Source organism: Oryctolagus cuniculus, chromosome 1 (assembly GCF_964237555.1).
Source record: "Oryctolagus cuniculus chromosome 1, mOryCun1.1, whole genome shotgun sequence".
Classification (NCBI taxonomy): domain Eukaryota; kingdom Metazoa; phylum Chordata; class Mammalia; order Lagomorpha; family Leporidae; genus Oryctolagus; species Oryctolagus cuniculus.
Genome location: NC_091432.1, coordinates 22,198,341 through 22,215,661, shown reverse-complemented (window position 1 = coordinate 22,215,661; position 17,321 = coordinate 22,198,341). Strand labels below are relative to the sequence as shown.

Sequence of the window (17,321 nt, the reverse complement as noted above, 5' to 3'; positions counted from 1 at the left end):
AGTGATTAGCATGAAAATGACCCATCTAGAATTCCTCCCCAGAAAACCTTAGCTGTGGAAGGAGGTCATAGGTTTTATAGTTATATCCTGGCTCCACCATCTACTAGCTGTTGAATCTTGGGCAAGTTACATAATCTTTCTGAGCCTTCTTTATCTTGTTTCTTTTTTCTTTTTAAGATTATTTGAAAGAGTGACGGAGAGAGAAAGAGAGATCTATCTTCCATCTTCTGGTTCACTCTCCAAATGGCTACAACAGCTAGGACTGGGCCAGTCCAAAGCCAATAGCCAGGAACTCCATCTGGGTCTCCTATCTTAGTGGCAGGGGCCCAGGTAACTTGGACAGTTTTTTGCTGCTTTCCCAGGCACTTCCAATCCAGGGAGTTGGACTGAAAGTGAAACAGCTGGCACTCGAACCGGCACTCATATAGGATGCTGGCTCTGCAGGTGGTGGCTTAACCTACTTTGCCCAAATGCTGGTCCCTCTTTACCTCATTTTGTTGAAAATAAACCAAAAACAAAAAGCGGCAGAATGGTTTTGAGTAGTTAAATAAAATAACTTAGGAAAGCATTTATAATTAATGCCTAGTACACAATTGGAACCTAGTAAAGGCTCACTTGTACAAACATAGGCATGACCCTGTTGCGTAAGTCTGGTGGCTGCTGCAAAGCCAGCGTCCATAGTATCTCCTTAGTAAGCCTCTGTTGAGTAAAGGGAGCCCTCGCATGAGCTGTTGCAGAAAAGAGTCCCTGTTCGCTTTCTAGGTTATCTTCCTGGTGTTCTCGGTTTTCCCTTGCTCTACTGACCCCTCTAAAAGGAGGAGGGGTGCCACCGTGCAGCTGGAAATTCAGAGTTATTGTCTGCTCAGCACTGAATCCCTTCCCTGCCGTCTCAGTCTGAGTGATTGCTTCGGCGCCTTTTGTGCTTTCTGATGATTGGCTTGAAATGCTATTCCACTGTATATGCAAATCTGCAGCTTTACTGTCTGGCTTCAGGCAGATCACTGGCTTTTAAAGAGACCACCAGAACTGAAGACAGAGTTTCCTAAGGCCCTGCATTGGCAGAGCCCTAATTTGTATCCGTGTTTGTCTAATTCCTCAGTATACTCTATTTGTGAGAACATATTTTAAGGATATATTCTCTCTATGGTGCCATTATTAAAGGTACAATGTGCCCTGCTTGTCTTCAGAAACCACATCAGGTACTTGAGCCTGTTGATGTAAGTCATGCAAGACTTTCTGGAAGAGTGTTTTGAGTCAGACTTGGAAGGAAGGCCTCTCCTGTGCTAGCTGTCTCTTCGGATGCATGAGCTCTACCTCTGTTTACTGTCAGTCCGCTTTGTTTGGAAGCTGGCACTCACCTTGGCATGCTCTGCTCGCTGAAACTCTTCTTGAAACCTCTCTTCAAGACTGTTAGTGCTGTTTCTTACCCAGCACAGCTTCCCTGCTCGCCTTCTGACGTCTCCTCCCTCGCAGTCGTGGCTCCAGCAAGTCCCTGACTGGCTTCTGCTTCCATTCTCAGCGTGGTGACCTCCCTCATTCTCTCCCTGGATAACCCCTTCTGTTTTCAGCTGATGCCAGTATTTTCTAATATTGAGCTACAGTGTGACCTGTCATTTCTCATTTTGCCTTACAAAGCTAACAAATTCAGTCTTATTTCTCATTAATAGCACATTGCCTTAGCTGTTGTTCCTGTCCACTCCATTCCACCCCACGTCTTTGCTTCCCATCAACTGAGTACCCTCATTTCCTGGAACTAGTCCAGTTATAAATGGCTTCTAGTTCTTCTACCATCTCTGAAGCACTCTGTCTGTAAATCTTCAAAAATCTTCCCAGTGAGATATTTTTCAAGCCTAACTTTATGCCATATATCATCTGCTCTGCCTACCACTGGGTCACTCTTGGTTTCCTCAGTCCCTTATTTAATGTGGGTTTAAGTACTTCACCAATGAACGCGCTCCTCTTTGAAAGTCTCTTAAACTGAGGTGCCCAGACTTAAATATGACTCTCCAGAGTGTTTAGAACACTGACAGGTTGTGCTGAGCTACTTTCTGTCTTGATTATACTCTGTATGTTTATCTCCATCTCAGCACATCTGCTCATCCTTGCTGTTCTTGACAGGTTACTCACGTTCTCTTCACCTTCATAATATTTATTCTCTTTTTTTCCAGTGTGAAAATGGTACATGGTAAAGATAAAGCAAAAATAGATATGAGAGTCTCAGTCTGGTTCAGTTTGCATCATTGCCATCTGTCCCACAAGCAGCAAGTCTAACACTTACTTACCCTTCTTTCTCCAAGTATAATTAAAACCTGAGATCCCTTTACAATCCAGATCTGTCACCAAACCAGACTTTTGTATTCCCAGCTTCCCAGGACAGTCGTGTAGGACAGTGTTCTCTGCACAGCACGGTATCTGGAGATAGGCTTCTCCATCCATTCTAGCCTTGCCCAGTAACTATGGGTTTTTATGTCCCAAGCCCTCAGCACATTGTTACAGCAACAAGGAGCAACAAATCTTAAAAATGAGTGTCTAAAATCCCATCTCATTATACTGTTGCCCACGACTAATTCCATTCTTTGTAAACAGCATTCTGTTTTCGTGTTCACAGAATCTAAGCCTATATTCACAGAATAAAACCCCACTTTTATATTAAACTATAAAATCTTGACACCATCTTTGATTCTGCCCTGTTACTGATTTTTCTGCACTAAAATTTTGTCACATACCTCTTCCTCCTCCCGTTTTCCAAATTCTCTTTACCTTCACCCTAAGATAGCCAACTTCAAATGAGGGCACATCAGAAAGTTGTAGAAGATGCAAGCTGTCTTTTGATTCAATTTTCCCACTAACTTTTTGAAGTTATCTTGTATAACCTGTAGATTGTGAACTACTTATTTTTTTAATTTTTAAAAATATTTTAGTCCCTAGATGTGAGTAAAGCCACTGTCTGCGGTGCCAGCATCCTATATGGGCTCTGGTTCAAGTCCCAGCTGCTCCACTTCTGATCCAGCTTCTTGCTAATGCTCCCTGGAAAAGCAGCAGAGATGATCCAAGTCCTTGGGCCCCTGCCTGCAGGTGGGGGATCTGGAAGAAGCTTCTAGTTCCTGGCTTCAGATTGGCCCAGCTCCAGCAATTTCAACCATTTGTTTGTTTTTTTGTTTTGTTTTTTAACTTTTATTTAATGAATATAAATTTCCAAAGTACAGAATATTGATTACAATGGCTTCCCCCCCATAACGTCCCTCCCACCCGCAACCCTCCCCTTTCCCACTCCCTCTCCCCTTCCATTCACATCAATATTCATTTTCGATTCTCTTTATATACAGAAGATCAGTTTAGCATACATTAAGTAAAGTTTTCAACAGTTTGCTCCCACACAGAAACATAAAGTGAAAATACTGTTTGAGTACTAGTTATAGGATTAAATCTCAATGTACAGCACACTAAGGACAAAGATCTTACATGAGGAGTAAGTACACAGTGACTCCTGTTGTTGACTTAACAAATTGACACTCTTGTTTATGGCGTCAGTAATCACCCTAGGCTCTTGTCATGAGTTGCCAAGGCTATGGAAGCCTCCTGAGTTCACTGACTCTGATCATATTTAGACAAGGCCATGGTCAAAGTGGAAGTTCTCTCCTCCCTTCAGAGAAAGGTACCTCTTTCTTTGATGACCCGTTCTTTCCACTGGGATCTCACTCGCGGAGATCTTTCATTTAGGTTTTTTGTTTTTTCCCCAGAGTGTCTTGGCTTTCCATGCCTGAAATAGTCTCATGGGCATTTCAGCAGGATCCGCATGCCTTAAGGGCAATTTCAGCCATTTGTGGATTGAACGGTAGATGGATGATACCTCTTTCCGTCCCCCCCCCTTCCCCCCTTGCCTCTGCCTTTCAAGTAAATAGTTTTTTAAAGATTTATTTATTTGAAAGGCAGAGTTACAGAGAGAAGGGGAGAGACAGAGATCTTCCATCCGCTGGCTCACTCCCCAAATGGCCACAATGGCCATGGCTGCTAGCCAGGCCAAAGCCAGGAGCCTGGAACTCCATCTGGGCCTCCCCATGTAAGTGACAGGGTCCAAGCACTTGGGCCTCCTTCTGTTGCCTTCTCAGGCACACCAGCAGGGAACGGGGTTGCAAGCTGAGCAGTTGGAACTTGCACTGTGCCACAACACTGACCTTGTGCACTGCCTTTTTAACTGGTTCTTTGTCCTCCGTCCTCTCTCTTCTTGTGCCTGAGTTACTACCCCAAGCCTTTGACTTTCAGGAGTATGACCCTCATCTTACTCTTCTCCCGCTTACTGTCTTCCTGACAGACATTCGTAATGCCACCCTCCTTCCCTAAGCATCTTGTCTGCTGAGGTCCCCAAGGCACATTCTTTGTCCTCATTAATTTGAGGTTGGAAACATCCTCCCCCGTGGCTCCCTTGCCCTGTGTGGACGTGTGTGGGCTCCTGAGTCTGTGCGTGTACTTCTTTTAAAATGTTGTTACCAGGCCGGCGCGGCGGCTCACTAGGCTAATCCTCCGCCTAGCGGCGCCGGCACACCGGGTTCTAGTCCCGGTCGGGGCGCCAGATTCTGTCCCGTTTGCCCCTCTTCCAGGCCAGCCCTCTGCTGTGGCCAGGGAGTGCAGTGGAGGATGGCCCAGGTGCTTGGGCCCTGCACCCCATGGGAGACCAGGATAAGTACCTGGCTCCTGCCTTCAGATCAGCGTGGTGCGCTAGCCGCAGCGCGCCGGCTGCGGCGGCCATTGGAGGGTGAACCAACGGCAAAGGAAGACCTTTCTCTCTGTCTCTCTCTCTCACTGTCCACTCTGCCTGTCAAATAAATAAATAAATAAATAAATAAATAAATAAATAAAAAATGTTGTTACCATGCGAGTGACTCCCCGTTCTCCGTTCTGACTCCTGACTCTGAGAAGCATGTTGTGCTCACACTCAAACATTTTTTCCTCTAGAAAAAGTATTTTGTCTCTTTTAATGTAGCTAGCTCTGTGTCTCCAAATTACAATTATAAATAAATTCTATGTAATTCCTGCAGAACTTTCATATTCTTTGCTCCTGCCCAGCACAGCTTTCTGTACAGCTTAGACATACCGAATGCTAAATAAATAAAGGCTGGATTATTTTTCTAACTCAACATCTTTGTGACCTCCCATTTCCCACCCTTGAGGAGAGAATATAAGAACACGTACATACTTAGCGGTGTTCTTTAGGAACCAGCAGCCTTGGGAAGGCCCGACGGCGGCCACAGCACAAAGCTGCGGCAAGCTCCGCAGCCTCTCCTCCTTGGAATATTGGTTTCCGTCAGTGAAAGTCCTTCCTGCTAAGGTGTTTTGGTATCACCATATGGCAGGGTGCGGGGAAGCTGTAACCTTTGAATCTGGGTTTGCTGAACTCTTCACTGGTGAACAATCTAAACGCTCTCCAATTAGTCAGAGTTACAAAATGCAGCATCCCTGTGCAGCTCTCACTGTACCCTGGGGAAGAGTTACCTGTGGCCTCCCTTTGGCCAAAAGGCACTTTATTAAGTCTTTTTTTTCCCCCCCGCTGAAACCAAATAATCAAAAACCCTTCCTTGTCTCAGGTCTGGATATAAAGAATTCAATGGTAGCCATACAAGAAGGAAGAAGAAGAAACCTAAAACAAGATGAAGAGGACTTAGAGACAGCTCAGGTGCTACAAGTCAGACACCAGGCAGTTCTAATTCAGTTCCTCTTTGGGTTCCTGGTAGCAACTCTGTCCAGCTGCTTCTCTGGGATGTCTACTGACAACTTTGAACTTTAAGAAAATAGTAGCAAACAAGGTAGAAACTGAAAATTAGAACTCCTCTTTGGCAAACCTGTACCCTCGTTTCAAACAGTCCTAATAAAAGCAGTAGAAATCAGCAGATTGTTAAGAAGCCTAGAAAGTTTCTTTTACTGGAAAAGACTGCTATGTATTTCATAGGCATATGTTAACCATTGGAAGAGTCCTATAGATTTTTCAAGAAAGAATACTTTAGACATTTGTAACAGTACCACTATACTGACATCAGACTCTCATTTTCTGTAACTGAAGGTGGGATGGGAAGTGCAGATGCCACCAGAGTTGAGAGACACTGCTGACTCAAGTTTTTAGGGTTTTTTGTTTGGTTCTTTTTTTTTACTTAATTTATTTTAAAAGCAGAGCCACAGAGAGGGAGAGATATTCCATCTACTGGTTCATTTCCCAAATGGCTGCAACAGTCCCTGCTGGACCCAGCCAAACCTGGAGTCAGGAGTTCCATCCTTGTCTTCCATAAGGGTGGCACAGGCCCAAGCACTTGGGCCATCTTCCACTGCCTTCTCGGGCACATTGTCAGCGAAGCTGGACTGGAAGCAAAGTAGCTGAGAGTCAAACCAGCACTCCGTTTTGGGATGCTGGCATTGCAAGCAATGGCCTAACCCAGTGTGCCACAAGGCCAGCCCCTAGTTTTAAGTTTGAGTTTTAAAGGGCTCTTCTTCCAAAAAATAATATGTAACATAGCTGTTTTCAGCCAGGCCCTTGGGAAAAGCCAGAAGACAAAGATAGGGTTTTATTATCAGTTTTGAAGATGCTGAATGGTACTTTTCTTGAAGGTGAACTATACAAGTGTCTGAACAGTGCCAAAACTTTTCTCTAAAAGCCAAGTTGGAATCTCAAATGCCTGAACAAGTAACTTAGTCACATGCTGACCCTTGAATTTCAGGTACAGTGGTTGAGGAGAGCAATGGTTCCGATGAGATGGAGAATTCAGATGAAACAAAGATGTCAGAAGAGATACTGGCCTTGGTGGATGAATTTCAACAGGCGTGGCCTCTGGAGGGCCTTGGTGGAGCACTGGAGATGAAGGGGCGGCGTCTAGACTTGCAGGGGATACGCGTGCTGAAGAAAGGCCCCCAGGACGGAGTGGCCAGAAGCTCTTGCTATGGAGACTGCAAAAGTGAAGATGATGAAGCAACAGAATGGGTAAGAGGTGGTCAGCTCGGGCCTCACGAAATGGTAGCGCAGGGTTCAGAAGGCCCTAGTTCATGGAGTGTGAACTTTCTGCTGGCAGTGTGGCCTTCTTAACCCCACCCTCCAGGGCAGCCTTCACATTGATTGCCAACTCCTCTGGGAAGCATAAAGAAATGGGGTGGGTGTAAAGCCATACTCAAAGTCTATAGACTTGCAGGTGCCTGATTCAGACATCTTTCTGTTCAGTCTCCTCTATACATGATTCTACGCTAGATTTGTTCATTTCACTAACCATTTTTCATTGAAATCTCTGAGAATTAAACCAGAGAGAATTTCACCCTAGCACAAGACTATCTGATAGCCACCGTCATTAGCAGATTTAGTAATTGGTTTCATTTGTCCCTAACATGTTTCTGCTTCCCAGATCACATTCCAGGTTAAACGAGTAAAGAAACCCAAAGGAGATCATAAGAAAACTCCTGGGAAAAAGGTGGAATCAAATCAAGCAGAAAATGGACATCGTTACCAAACAAACCTGGAGATCACTGGCCCCAAGGTGGCATCTCCTGGGCCACAAGGTAAATTTGAATGTTGAATTTGCCAGTTTTCGTCTTTTAGACTTAATGTCTCATTTCTCAGAGTATGTGCTCGTGACTAGACATTGTTCAGATGAGAAGATAAAAGGGCAAAATGAACAAGAAAGCACTCATTGATATTATAAAAAGTTTAGTTTGACTTGACTTTTTACCATTGTCTATATGGCTTATATTCTTACCGCCTTAAGCTTAAATATTCCTTGGATTTATAACTTGACAATCCAGTGTAATACATAAAAGTGTGGGTTTGAGACAGTCTCCCTGAGTTCAAAGACCAGTTCTGCCACTTACCTCCTTTTGTCTTATTTATAAAATGGGGGTAATATTCACATCTCCTCTTGAGGGTAGTTCAGAGGATTACAAGACCTTATACGCACAAAGTGATTTAAGTGCCCTGGACATGTAGGGCTCAGTAAATATTAACTATCATGTGTCAAGTATCTCTTTAAAAGTCTGAATAAATGTTTTGGAACTGTTCCCCGTAGAAAACCACGTATGTCAAAGCTTAGCATATCCGTTCAGGGCTCATAGTTTTCTGAAGGCTGTCTCTGGGCTCCAGGCTAAGGGCCATTGCCACACATTCAGCTGACTTTCTTTTCCACCACTTAAATAGTGGTCATGGAATTCCTTTTTAAAATGTTATGTTCTTTTTAGAATACTAAATATGAAGATATTTTTACTGTCCTGAAATTTTACTGTACTGAAAATTGAAAGTAACTGCATTAAAATGAGTCTTGTTTAATTTGCTGTGAATCCTTACCAAAGCTAAAAGTAGAGGACACAAAATAAAATATAAAGAATGGGGTCAACTTGGCTTGGCTCAATCCCAGAATGAACTGTGAGTTGTAAAAAATACCAAGGATACCAAGAAGAACATATTATCATGGCTGTGAAGTTAAAAAACTTGAATTAGTTCTGTTCTTTAAGGAAGCTAGCATGTATGAACAAGTTACACAAGAAAAGTGGCATTTCCTGTATTATGTTTGTCTTGGGTGTCAATGAAAAGGTTGTCCAAACTTATAAAACTTATGGAAATGAAAGTTCCAGTGGATTAAACATCATAAAGGAAGAAAATGTAGGTGTTGTTAAGGGGGGAGGAACTTTCTAATGTGGAGTATAAAAGAAGAGTGTGTTTAGAAAATACATACATTTTTGAAAAATACCAGTAGTAAATATTTTCTATTTCATCAGCTGCATTTTTTTTACATTTCAGTATCTCAGGAATTGAGATACATATTACAGCTAATGATATCTTATATAATAACTGCCAGTCTTTTCTTTCTTTTTTAAATTGTGTAAAATAATGTGCACCTTAGAGTTGATGACATTTTAGATTTGATGAAATATGGTGTATTAACCAAGCACACAGAAGCAAATCTAGAAAGAAATGCACAAAAATGTCATAAATGGTCATCCCTGGTGCTGCTAGAGCTGTGGATGATTTTTTTCTTCTGTATGGCTTTTCTATTTTATAAATATTTTATAATAAGCTTAATTCCCTTTATATCAAAAAACTAAAAATATCTTACAAAAGTAGAAATTAAAGCTCAGTATTGTGAGCACTTAAGCAATTTCAAATGGTTTCAGGTTGTTGGACCAAAGTAGAGCGTTGAGTATTCTTGCAGATGAGATCATAGAACCATTTACTGTCATTGCCGTGAAAAGTTCCAAGGGATGGAAGAGGTGCAAAATACTTGAGATTCAATATCCTAATTTTCAAATAAATAAGGATTCTGCTGAGTACCAACTAATAAGTTTCATGATAAATCCTGGCAAAATGCTAAAGCAAATTATTAAACAGATAATTGTGAGCCTATGGGGGAAAAGTGGAGATCATTAAGAGCCATTGTAGATTTACTAAGTACTGATAATGCTTAACTAATTTCATTTCCTTTTTTGGTTAGGGCTACTAGACTGGAAGACCAGGGAAGTGCCATAGACATAATGTAACTGGATTTCAGCAAGGCATTTAACAGAGCCTCTTTTGATATCCTTGTGAACAAGATGGAGAGATGTGGGCTCGAAGTTTCCCATTGCCTGCAGGATAAAGTCCAAACCTCCTAGTGTGGCGTACAATCCAGCATCTCTCAGCACCATTCTCTGAACCAACCATGCTTTTATTTTAACTCTGTGCCACTGCATATGCTGTACCCTCTGTCTGGAATGCCCTTATGTCACCTCTGCGGTGCTAAAATGCCACTCACGCTAAAACTTCAAACTCAAGTGCCATGTCATCCTTGTTATCTTCAAGCAGAAATAGTTGCTCTTACCTCTGTGCAATTGTTCTACACCTGCAGTCTTCCACTTCTCCTGTTGTATTTATAATGATTTGTTAACGTCTACCTTCCTCACTAGACTGTGAGCTCAAGAGCAGGCCACCTTATTATTCCTGTCTGTATCCCTAGCATCCTAACTTTCCTAGCCCCTTATAATAGGTGCGCAATAAATATTTTTCAAACAAATTTCTGAAACATAAAAGCTTTATTGTGAAACTTATGGTTTATTTAAGTTATTAATTTAAACAGAGTTAATCTGAAACTTCCAAACTATTCTCGTCTATTTTATTAAAATCTAAATTTAAACCTCTGCCTGTACCTCACACAGTTTTCTGTTGTTAGTAAAGTCCTACAGAATAAAAAGTTACAGTTCTCCTACCTTTCCATTCCATTGTAATTCCTGCAGAAGATCCCTTCCCAGGCAAGACTTAGTTCTTTTCTTGAGGACTTGGTCCATGTAGAGGGCCTAGACCCACAAGGTAGTTCCTGGGAAGGATATGAGAAAGCCCCGTGTAACTTTAAATAGGGTGGCGCCTGGGAGCATGCGTGTTAGAGTCCAACAGACCTGGATCTGGACCCCAGCTCTGCCACCTGCTAGCCAGGTAATTTCAGACAAGTCACTTAACCTTGTTGAGCCTCTCTTTTCTCCTCTGAGAAATGAGAATTTAAACTCATCTCATAAGGTTATGAATGTAAAGCATTTAGCATAGTAAATGAACACACAGTAATTGCTCTTAAAAAAAAAAAAGGTAACTTTTCATTGTCATCTTTCCTTCCCAGCAGTAGTTTTCTGCATGGGGTGATTCTGCCCGCAGGGGGACATCTGGCACTATCTGGAAACATTTTTGGTTTTACATCTAGGGGCAGGTACTACTGACATCTAGTGGGTGGATACCAGCAATGCCAGGAAACACCCTCCAATGCACAGGGCAGGTCCCTGCGATGAAGAGCTATGCAGCTGGAAATGTCAGTAGTGCTGAGTGGAGAAAACTTGCTTTAGTGATAAATGTTTCTGCTAAGAGTTGTCCTTATAAAATCAAAATGTAGAAGAAGTGAAAACTCTGTTTGGTTAGAATGTTAACTTTGAAGAATATCTTAACCCTTGTTTCATGTTAGTTTCAAATCCAATTTACTTCACCATCTATAAGGTGAATAAGGCTTTACTCAAAGATGATCTTTATTCCCGTTGCCATAACTGAGACGATTTCAATGAGATCTGTAGACGGTGAACATTCTGAAGACTAGAAAAATGACTGGCATCACCAAATATTACAGTCTGGGTGAAGCAGTCACCAGGGCACGCGGCACTGTGGCTTCTGTTCCTTGGCAGTGGTACAGATCTGTGACATACTTTTCTTCCAGGAAAAAAACGTGACTACCAGAGTCTGGGATGGCCCAGCCCAGACGAATGCCTCAAACTCCGCTGGGTAGAGCTGACTGCCATTGTGAGCACCTGGCTTGCAGTTTCTTCAAAAAACATCGAGTGAGTATCTCGAACCTCTCCTTGCTCATGGCCTGTCTGTACCATTGAGCTCCCTGGGCATCAGCTGACTTCAGGGCTGCCATCTCTGTCAGCAGCTTAGACGTGTCACCCTTCCTAGAGCTGGCAGATCAAAGGATGACCCTTGCTGACCACAGCCCCCAGGTGGACTCAGCCCACTGTAGAGACTGGTGGATGCGTCCCCCTTCCAGTGCCTGCACTCACACTTTGTAAGCTCTCTGGAAGACACATATAACTCACTTAGTTTGAATTAAAAGACTGGGTCTCTCTGGAAGCACAAAATCCATGGGCTCTCATAGACTGCATGAGCTTGTAGGGGAAGCTGAGCAGATCCAGATTTCCTGCCAAGATACAAAACAAGCAAGGGTGCCTCTGTGATAGCTGTTTCCTCCCTGGACATTCATCCTCTTGCTGGCCCCTTTTCTAGCGATTAAGTGCTGAGAGCTCTCCAGGACTTAGCAGTAAGCCTCCCACTGTGTAATCACTCCTAGTCGGCCTGACCTGCTCCCAGGGCCTCACCAGCTTCTTGACGGCTCCCAAATTTGGATCTCAAGACCAGACCTTTTTTCAAGGTCTACCTTCTACCCATTTACCCAGAGTTACCTGCCTGATCTCTCAATCTAGAACTCTCTCTGGCACCTCATGTTCAGGAAAAGGAAACTCAAAATTTTCTTGCCAGTGCTCCATCCAAAAAATGATTCATTTTGTTTGCTCATTTCTTATTCTTGGTGCACAGCTCCGGCAGTGCTTAGGCGAGATCCCTCAAACCCCACTCCCTTAACTAATCTGGTCGCTTCCACTCCATGTGCTGTTCTCCATCTCCATTGCTGCCTCCTCAAACTAGAACAACATCATCTACACATGGGTTCATTCAAGAACTCCCTAGCTGGACTTCTCTGTGTGTGTGTGTGTGTGTGTGTGTGTGTGTGTGTGTGTTTGGAGGCAGGGGGAGGTAAAGATCTATTTATTTGAAAGGTAGAGTTACAGAGGGGAAGAGGCAGAAGCAAAGAGAAAGAAGTCTTCCATCCACTGGTTCACTCCCCAAATGGGCACAGTAGTCAGGGCTGGGCCAGGTCAAAGCCAGGAGCTAGGAACTCCATCCTGGTCTTCCATATGGGTGGCAGGGGCCCAAGTACTTGGACTATCATTCTCTGCTCTCCCAGGCACGTTTGTGGGAAGTTGGATCAGAAGTGGAGCATCAGAGAATTGAACCAGCATTCCAATATGGGACGCTATCATTGCAAGCAGTGGCTTAACCTGCAGTGCTACAATGCCCCTCCCACCTTTTAATCTGAGAGGCAGAGAAACAGAGACAACCACGCAGCTCTCATCATCTAGTTCACTGCCTAAATACCTGCCAAGAGCAGGGCCTGGGCAAAGTCAAAGCCAGGAGCCAAGAACTCAGTGCAGTTAGGGACCCAACTACTTGAACCATCACCTGCTGCATTCCAGTATCGGTGTTAACAGGAAGCTAGAATCAGAAGCAGAGCTGTGACTCAAATGCAGGCACTTGGGAATGGAATGCCAGTCCCCCAAGTAGTATCTTAGCTGCTATGCTAGCACCAAGCCCTCAGCTTAAATCGTACCTCCTCAGAGAAGCCTTTACTAACCACCCGCTTCTCCATAACAAAGGAGACAGACATAGCCTGCTGTGGTGTACTGTCGGTGTGCTAGGTGTCTGTCGTAACCTGCCTCATCTGTAATAGGTGCCCCACATGGCCATGAGCACCCTAACCGCAGGGACTGTGTGAGTTTTCTTAATTATTTTAGTTACAGTATATGACACACAATAGGCTCTGAGTAAATCAGTGAGCGAGTCAGTGAATGCATGTCCAACTTATTACATAGCTGGGAATGAAACTGGAGATACTGTTAGTGCATAGGACAGTCTATATAATATTTAGTCTGTGCCTAGTGGGAAATACATGAAAGGAGTTTTTTTTTGTTTTGTTTTTTTTTTTTTTTTTGAAAGGCAGAGAGACAGACAGTGGTCTCCCTCATCTGCTGGCAAGGGCTAGGCCAGGCCAAAGCCAGGAGCCAGAAACTCAACCCAAGTCTCCCACATGAGTGGCGCTGGAGCCAGCACTGCTGCCTCTCAGGGCGCATGTTAACAGGAAGCTGTAACCAGAAACAGAGCTGGAACTTGAACCTAGGCGCTCTGATAGGGGATGTGGATATTTATTAATATGCGGCATATTAACCACTGCACCAAAGGCACATCCCGCATGCTCACATCTTATACGCAGACATAATGCCCAGCTGTATCTGTAAATGTATCCTCTGAACTTTGAGTAGTATTTCTATAGGGAGAAGGGTGCTTCTGTGCATAAAGGAAAATAAAAAGGTAGAAACCACTAAAGGGATAGCTTATTGAAGTGTCGATCAGCTGATTGCTAATGTTCTTTCTCCTCCCCACCCACATTTTCCACATTTAATATGGTAATCTCCATTTTTCAGCATCACAGAACACATAGACTTTGCCACCCCAATACAGCAGCCAGCGATGGAGCCCCTCTGCAATGGCAACCTACCCACGAGTATGCATACCCTGGACCACCTGCACGGGGTTTCGAACCGAGCCAGCCTGCACTACACGGGTGAGAGTCAGTTAACAGAGGTGAGTGCTCAGCTTTGCATGGCCTGCTGTACTCTTTTTTTCCCCCTACAGATTTATTTATTTATTTGAAAAGCAGAGTTACAGAGAGAGAGAGAGTTTTCCATTCACTGGTTCACTCCCTAAGTGGAGCTGAGTCAATCCAAAGCCAGGAGCCAGGAGCCAGGAGATTCTTCTGGGTCTCCCTCATGGGTGTGGGGGCCCAAGCACTTGGACCATCCTCTGCTGCTTTCCCTGGTGCATTAGCAGGAAGCTGGACTGGAAATGGAACAGCTGGGACTCAAACCAGCTCCTATATGTGGCTTTACCCACTATGCCACACTCCAGCCGCAGCCTGTTGTACTTCTAGACTTAGTGACGGTGCAGCTGGTACCAGAAAGCACAAGTGACTAGCGCTGATTTTTCTGCCTTTTTTCGGTTGACTGTTTTCTGGGTAGCTTTGGGCCAAGCCTAATATTTTTTAAGCCCTGGAACTAAATATAAGCTTTTTTTTTTTTAACTATGAAAGTCTAACTCTGATTTACCTGTCAAGTGGGTAGTGGCCTGCCCTTCTATGACATAGAGGCTCTTGATAGAAATGTTTGGACAATTAATCCTCTTATTCGCACTCTCAAGAAGAAAGGGGAGCAGGGAAGGTGCTGTGGCACAGCAGGTTAAACCCCTGGTCTGAAGCCTCAGCATCCCGTATGGGTGCTGGTTTGAGTCTTAGTGCTCCACTTTGGATCCAGCTCTCTGCTGTGGCCTGGGAAAGCCGTGGAGGATGGCCCAAGTCCTTGGGCCCCTGCACCCATGTGGGAGACCGGGAAGAAGCTTCTGGCTCCTGGCTTCTGATCAGTTCTACGCCAGCCATTGCAGCCATTTGGGGAGTGAATCAGCAGATGGAAAACCTCTCTCTCCATCTCTACCTCTCCATCTCTATCTTTCTCTCTAACTCTGACTCTCAAATAAATAAAATCAATCTTTAAAAAAAAAGAAGAAGAAGAAGAAAGGGGAAGAGGGCAGACCTAGTGCATTCCTAGCAAATAAGATTCCTAGGACAAGACTTGGAGAAACGTGTCACAAATGTCCACTGGTAGAGGAGTGGTTAAATAAATTTTGGTATAGATGTGAAATAGTATACAGTGGCACCATTAGAGAAGATGTAGTAGAAATAGTTTTATTGGCATAGCAATGTTGCGAATGTGTTATGTGAAAACTTAGAAAACAGTATGTACTGTAGTACTGTATTTTGAGAGAACAGTAATGTGTGTATCATAGAAAAAATCTGAAAGACAAAAAGAAGATATTAGCAGTGGCTACATGTGGGCAACGATGGGCAACGAGATTACAAGTGAGTGTTTCTTTCTTCCTTTCTCTTTGCTAATGTTGCTTTAGTGAATGTGTGTTACACTCTGATTGTGAAGTGGGAGAGACAAAGGGGAAAGTAAAGCAGCCTTGGGCGTGTCTTCCACAGACAGCCTCCCCACGAAGCCCCCGCAACTGTCCCAGAAAAGCAGAGGCTTCTGTTGTGTAGGCTCAACTCAGCGTCAGCGGCATCTGCCTCTCACTCCTCTGATCCACTATAATTCTTGTTGCAGGTACTGCAGAATCTTGGCAAAGACCAGTATCCGCAGCAGTCACTTGAACAAATTGGCACCCGAATTGCCAAAGTTTTGGAAAAGGTAAGTCCCCCTACAGGAAAGCTGAAAACTCCTGTTTCTAGATTGGTTGTCCCTGAATGACTCCAGCCTCTTCTGTTCATCACATATTACTTGATGACTAAAGGGATAATGTGAGGTAACCCCACTCAGAATGTTTCGATCCCTTTTCCATCACTTGGTTAGTATTCTTGTTTGCCTCTTTTTATTTACGTTCTGTGGTGAAACTTACCTAAGCGGTTTTCTCTTTCCTACTCTAACACAGTTTATAGTGGTGGTGGTATTGGAAACCGTGGAATCTCTGTGAAATAAGTTAGACATTGTTCTGGTCATGAGGAATATTTGGCATTTTGGGATGGTGGATGGGGAAGATATTTTGAAACCTTTTCCGTTGAAATCATGAAACCAGATATTAATGAAACTGCAATAGAGCCTGCAAAAAAATACAGTGAGAGTCTCTAACACTCATCTACTTCTGTGTGTTGGAAATGTAAAGAGGGTTTTTTTTTTTATTTTAAATCAGTTATTTTATGGCTAAGCATCTCTTTCTTATCAGATAACATTTGAGAGGTAATACAGTAATTAAGAGAACAAGCTCATTTCCAGTATTAGTGTGAGATAGCAGCCTCCTTCCTCATCTGGATGCCACACATGGAGAAGCCATCGTCCATTTATAATTAAGTTAGGGCACAACAGATAACGATCCCGAAGTCCAGAAAGGTGAAGATTCCCAAACATGGTTAAGATAGACACAGAAGCCACTCAGGATGACTTGGAAGCAGAAGCTAGGGCTGGATAGCAAGTTCAGAAAACATCAGCAGAAGTCCACTGCCTGAAGGAACTTCCTACAGGTAGCCTAGCCACAGTCCTGAGTAATAAAAACAGCAGACACGACGCTGAAATTAAAATGGAAGAAAGCTATTAGAAAGAAAGGCAAAACTTACTAAAAAAAACACTTTGTAGAAAACTCTTATCATGAAACTACTTGCAATTCAAACTAAACTTTCCTTTGTGAATCTAAAAATCATACTGAACAGTTGTCTTGTTGAATAAAGATCGTGAAGCTAAAATATAAAAAAAAGTAGAGTAGAGCAAAGAATGTAAAAACAGGAATAGAAAACAGAAATACAGATTGCATATCCCTTATCTGAAATTCTTAAAACCAGAAATATTTCAAACTTCAGATTTTTTGAGATACTGGAATATTTGCCTATACAAAATGCACTATTTTGAGGGTGGAACCCAAGTCTAAACATGAAGTCCATTTATATTTCATATATACTTTGTGCACATAAGCCTGAATGTAACTGTACGCCACAATTTCAGTGTCTGACTGTGACCTATCACATGGTGTCAGGGGTGGAATTCTCTGCCTAGGGTGTTGTGTCAGCACTCAGACCTTTAGTATTTTGGAGATTCCACATTTCCAGATGAGGTATTCCCAACCTGCTTATGAAACTTGAGTACCAGGTGGAACACAAGAAACAAATAGAAGCAGTAATCACAGAAACAATGACCAGATTGGAAGAAGCAACAAGGAGAATGTAGCACAATCACAGAAAGGGACCCAGAAGGTAGGATTGAGAAAAGTAAGTGAAGTAAAACAGAGAATTAAAAAGAATTGATGAGGGCCAGCATTGCGGCGTGGAAACGCTGCCCTGTGACACTGGCATCCCGTATGAGTGCTGGTTCGTGTCCCAGCTGCTCCACTTCTGATCCAGCTCCCTGCTAACAGCCTGCGAAAG

At 43.3% G+C, this 17,321-nt stretch overlaps 1 protein-coding gene across 6 annotated transcripts in view; it reads left to right on the top strand.

The window, feature by feature from the left end:
• The window catches only part of TTC17 (tetratricopeptide repeat domain 17), a 147,674-nt gene that overhangs the window by 99,274 nt on the left and 31,079 nt on the right, over positions 1 to 17,321 (top strand). For 5 of the 6 annotated variants that reach the window (XM_017346067.3, XM_002709063.5, XM_051826131.2 and 2 more), the window contains 5 exons: positions 6,705 to 6,964; positions 7,377 to 7,530; positions 11,187 to 11,307; positions 13,783 to 13,942; positions 15,517 to 15,600. In XM_017346067.3, the coding sequence (XP_017201556.1) occupies positions 6,705 to 6,964; positions 7,377 to 7,530; positions 11,187 to 11,307; positions 13,783 to 13,942; positions 15,517 to 15,600 (779 nt within the window). Of the gene's footprint in view, positions 1 to 6,704; positions 6,965 to 7,376; positions 7,531 to 9,452; positions 10,011 to 11,186; positions 11,308 to 13,782; positions 13,943 to 15,516; positions 15,601 to 17,321 lie in introns of those variants that run through there. The other variant, XM_017346076.3, reaches the window with a different exon arrangement.